General features: G+C 44.3%; 1 protein-coding gene across 1 annotated transcript; it reads left to right on the top strand.

The window, feature by feature from the left end:
• Positions 1 to 2,377: 2,377 nt before the first annotated feature.
• LOC115161379 (uncharacterized) lies at positions 2,378 to 4,883 on the top strand. Its single transcript, XM_029712326.1, has 2 exons — positions 2,378 to 2,423; positions 3,253 to 4,883. Exon 2 carries the CDS (start codon positions 3,565 to 3,567, stop codon positions 4,807 to 4,809), a length of 1,245 nt encoding a protein of 414 aa, XP_029568186.1. The 5' UTR covers positions 2,378 to 2,423; positions 3,253 to 3,564; the 3' UTR covers positions 4,810 to 4,883.
• Positions 4,884 to 4,984: the final 101 nt, after the last annotated feature.

Here is a 4,984-nt window from a genome sequence, read left to right as displayed (position 1 = left end):
CATTTCTTTTATTGTTTGTTATAAACACAGTTAAGAAACTATTCAGTACAACAGAAGTTTTATGTTCATGACATATCCTTCAAACCACAGAAACACAACTAATACAGCATACACATAAAATATTATATCAAAATGGACAGCAAAGAAATGCACTGAGTGTACAAAACATTAGGAACACCTTGCTAATATTGAGTTGCACCCCTCAGAACAGTCAAATCGTCGGGGCATGGACTGACTCCACAAAGTGTCGAAAGCGTTCCACAGGGATGTTGGCCCATGTTGACTCCAATGCTTCCCACAGTTGTCAAGTTGGCTGGATGTCCTTTGGGTGGTCGGCCATTCTTGATACACACAGGAAACTGTTTAGCGTGAAAAACCCAGCAGCGTTGCAGTTCTTGACACACTCAAACCAGTGTACCTGGCACCTACTACCATACCACATTCAAAGGCACTTAAATATTTTGTCTTGCACATTCACTCTCAATGGCACACACACAATTTGTCTCAAGGCTTAAAAATCCTCCTCCCCTTCATCTACACTGATTGAAGTGGATTTAACAAGTGACATCAATAAGGGATCATAGCTTTAATCTGTATTCACCTGGTCAGTGTGTCATGGAAAGAGCAGCTTCCCTTATCTACAGTATCTTATCTTCATTCTTTGTATTCACTGAAACATAATTTTCTTTACATGTTTGATTTGTGTATTATCTCTGGTACTAATATTTTGCTCTACTATAATAACTCTCTCTGGCTGTCCTGTTTAATACCGTCTCTCTGGCTGGTGTCCTGTTTAATACCTGTCTCTCTGGCTGTCCTGTTTAATACCTGTCTCTCTGGCTGTCCTGTTTAATACCTGTCTCTCTGGCTGTCCTGTTTAATACCTGTCTCTGGCTTACCTGTTTAATACCTGTATCTCTGGCTTACCTGTTTAATACCTGTCTCTCTGGCTGGTGTCCTGTTTAATACCCGTCTCTCTGGCTGGTGTCCTGTTTAATACCTGTCTCTCTGGCTGTCCTGTTTAATACCCGTCTCTCTGGCTGGTGTCCAGTTTAATACCTGTATCTCTGGCTGGTGTCCTGTTTAATACCTGTCTCTCTGGCTGGTGTCCTGTTTAATACCCGTCTCTCTGGCTGGTGTCCTGTTTAATACCTGTCTCTCTGGCTGGTGTCCTGTTTAATACCTGTCTCTCTGGCTGTCCTGTTTAATACCTGTATCTCTGGCTGTCCTGTTTAATACCTGTCTCTCTGGCTGTCCTGTTTAATACCTGTATCTCTGGCTGGTGTCCTGTTTAATACCTGTCTCTCTGGCTGTCCTGTTCTGTGTGACTGTCTATCATTTAATATTTTTTTGTCTCCCTCCCTCTCTGTCTATATGTCTACATGTTCCAGTGGTGTTTCTGCTCCCAGCCTTTAGCAACGTGTCCATTGTCTCCTTCAACCTTGAGCACACTCTGACCTGGCTGCCCGGTTCAGGGACTCCTGCCAACACCCACTTCACAGTTCAGAGCCTCAGGTACGCTCTTACTCTTCAGTCCCATGCTTTCATTTTTATCCATCCTTCTAGTGTAGCTGCTGAGTAAGTGCTTTCATTTCAGCTGGTTACGTGGTAAAGGTAAAATACTGAATCACTGCAGTCTAGGACAGGCACACCATTGGTAGAAATAGAGAGAGGGGGGAAAAAGTGATTTAATCCGTGTTAGGGCTGTAACGTGGGGAAGGGGTCTGAATACTTTCCGAATGCACTGTATCTACTTCATTTGGAGGTTGTTGTTTTACAGTGTAGAGATACGTCAGGATACATATACCTAGAAAAGAAAGCAAGTTCTGAGAATAGAACCTGACAATAACACCAGGACTGAGGATGACAAAGCAGATCAGTATCTTGTCTTTGAATAGAACCTGACAATAACACCAGGACTGAGGATGACAAAGCAGATCAGTATCTTGTCTTTGAATAGAACCTGACAATAACACCAGGACTGAGGATGACAAAGCAGATCAGTATCTTGTCTTTGAATAGAACCTGACAATAACACCAGGACTGAGGATGACAAAGCAGATCAGTACCTTGTCTAAAATAATAATTGAATCCGGCACATTTTTCCTCTCTGAGGGGTTGTTTACCTCGCACTGCAGATGTAGATATGTGTGGTTTTGCCCACTACTTCCTCTCACCAGAACACCCTCTGTGTTCAAGGAAACTCACCTCTCGTTCTAAGAATTACACCAACACAGGTTCAGCGGGGGTGGGGCTCATCTTATCTCCCATCTCTAACCCACAGTTTATTTGTCAATGGGGGGGGGGGCTCATCTTATCTCCCATCTCTAACCCACAGTTTATTTGTCAATAGGGGCGGCAGGTGGTTAGAGCGTTGGGCCAGTAACTGAAAGGTTGCTGGATCGAATCCCCGAGCTGACAAGGTAAAAATCTGTAATTCTGCCCCCGAACAAGGCAGTTAACCCACTGTTCCCCGGTATGCCGTCATTGTAAATAAGAATTTGTTCTTAACTGACTTGCCTGGTTAAATAAAATAAAAATGTGGTACAGATAGTGAATGAACAAAACATTAGTCATAGGACAAATACTGTATCTCATGGAATGGTATTATAGCTACACATGGCTATGATAATGATCAATGTAGATTACCTATCCAAAGCATTACAGTGTAGCATTGTAAAACATGGCTATAAACATTAGCTATATGAACATTGTAGTTCAGCCTGTGGGACACCTCTACTGAGGAGACTGTGATTGGGTACCTGTAACCAGGGCCGGAGTATTGTGTGACCGTGACCCTCAGTCTGTCCCCTCTGAGCTCCACTGTGCTTTTACTAGTTCTACTGCAACCAGCACAGGTAATGTACCAGGACCTTCTAGAAAAAAGAAACGCACACCTATAAAGTAGAGCTCTTAGCGTGTGCGGCTTTCCTTTATTATCTAATGCACCAGGACCTAACAGCACAGATACGACAGCACAGATACGACCACACAGGACATGTGTTGTTGGGTCCTTGGTGTCTGTCTCAGTGTCTGTGGTACATTCAGCCTCCTGGTGGTCCTCTTCTGTGGAGTGGTGGTCTACACTGGTCACTTGCAAAAACGTCTCCCCCAAAACTCTGGGGCTGTTGTCACTTAAGTCAGCCGGTATACTGAAACTTTGAGTTCAATTCAATACCGATGTATGTATATTGATGGAAATTCCATCAATATCATTATAATGATTCCCCTCCTGTCTCTAATCTCTGTTAGCAGTCCTCTGTTTCCCGCTATCGTGACGGTTAGACACCTCCGGATGATCCCCAGACTGACCCCTTCAACCTGCTCTGTCCTGCCACTGGGGCCCCCTAGACTGGGGTTGGACCCCCATCTCATTCAGTCTGTCGCTCCCAGACCATACACTGGGAACAAGATCTGTCCCAGACCATACACTGGGAACAAGATCTGTCCCAGACCATACACTGGGAACAGGATCTGTCCCAGACCATACACTGGGAACAAGATCTGTCCCAGACCATACACTGGAAAGAAGATCTGTCCCAGACCATACACTGGGAACAAGATATGTCCCAGACCATACACTGGAAAGAAGATCTGTCCCAGACCATACAATGGGAACAAGATATGTCCCAGACCATACACTGGGAACAAGATCTGTCACAGACCATACACTGGGAACAAGATCTGTCCCAGACCATACACTGGGAACAAGATCTGTCCCAGACCATACACTGGAAACAAGATCTGTCCCAGACCATAGACTGGCAACAAGATCTGTCCCAGACCATACACTGGGGACAAGATCTGTCCCAGACCATACACTGGGAACAAGATCTGTCCCAGACCATACACTGGCAACAAGATCTGTCCCAGACCATACACTGGAAAGAAGATCTGTCCCAGACCATACACTGGGAACAAGATATGTCCCAGACCATACACTGGAAAGAAGATCTGTCCCAGACCATACACTGGGGACAAGATCTGTCCCAGACCATACACTGGGAACAAGATCTGTCCCAGACCATACACTGGGGACAAGATCTGTCCCAGACCATACACTGGGAACAAGATCTGTCCCCGACCATACACTGGCAACAAGATCTGTCCCAGACCATACACTGGGAACAAGATCTGTCCCAGACCATAGACTGGCAACAAGATCTGTCCCAGACCATACACTGGGAACAAGATCTGTCCCAGACCATACACTGGGAACAAGATCTGTCCCAGACCATACACTGGGAACAAGATCTGTCCCAGACCATACACGAGGAGGATCTGTGGAGGAAGATGATGAAGGCTATGGACTATGGCTATGGAATGAAAACCAACCATCCACAATATAACACAGTCCCCACAATAATGAAAACCAACCATCCACAATATAACACAGTCCCCACAATAATGAAAACCAACCATCCACAATATAACACAGTCCCCACAATAATGAAAACCAACCATCCACAATATAACGCAGTCCCCACAATAATGAAAACCAACCATCCACAATATAACACAGTCCCCACAATAATGAAAACCAACCATCCACAATATAACGCAGTCCCCACAATAATGAAAACCAACCATCCACAATATAACACAGTCCCCACAATAATGAAAACCAACCATCCACAATATAAAGCAGTCCCCACAATAATGAAAACCAACCATCCACAATATAACGCAGTCCCCACAATAATGAAAACCAACCATCCACAATATAACGCAGTCCCCACAATAATGAAAACCAACCATCCACAATATAACGCAGTCCCCACAATAATGAAAACCAACCATCCACAATAATGAAAACCAAGCAAAGCAGTGCGACACAAACAACAACACAGAGTTACACATGGAATAAACAAGTGTACAGTCAATAACAGAATAGAAAAAGTCTATATACAGTGTGTGCAAATGGTGTGAGGAGGTAAGGCAATTAATAGGCCATAGTAGCGGAGTAATTACAATTTAGCAAATT

This window comes from Salmo trutta, chromosome 24 (genome assembly GCF_901001165.1).
Source record: "Salmo trutta chromosome 24, fSalTru1.1, whole genome shotgun sequence".
Taxonomy (NCBI): domain Eukaryota; kingdom Metazoa; phylum Chordata; class Actinopteri; order Salmoniformes; family Salmonidae; genus Salmo; species Salmo trutta.
The sequence above is the reverse complement of the archived record's forward strand: the minus strand, read 5'-3'. Positions and strand labels throughout refer to the sequence as shown.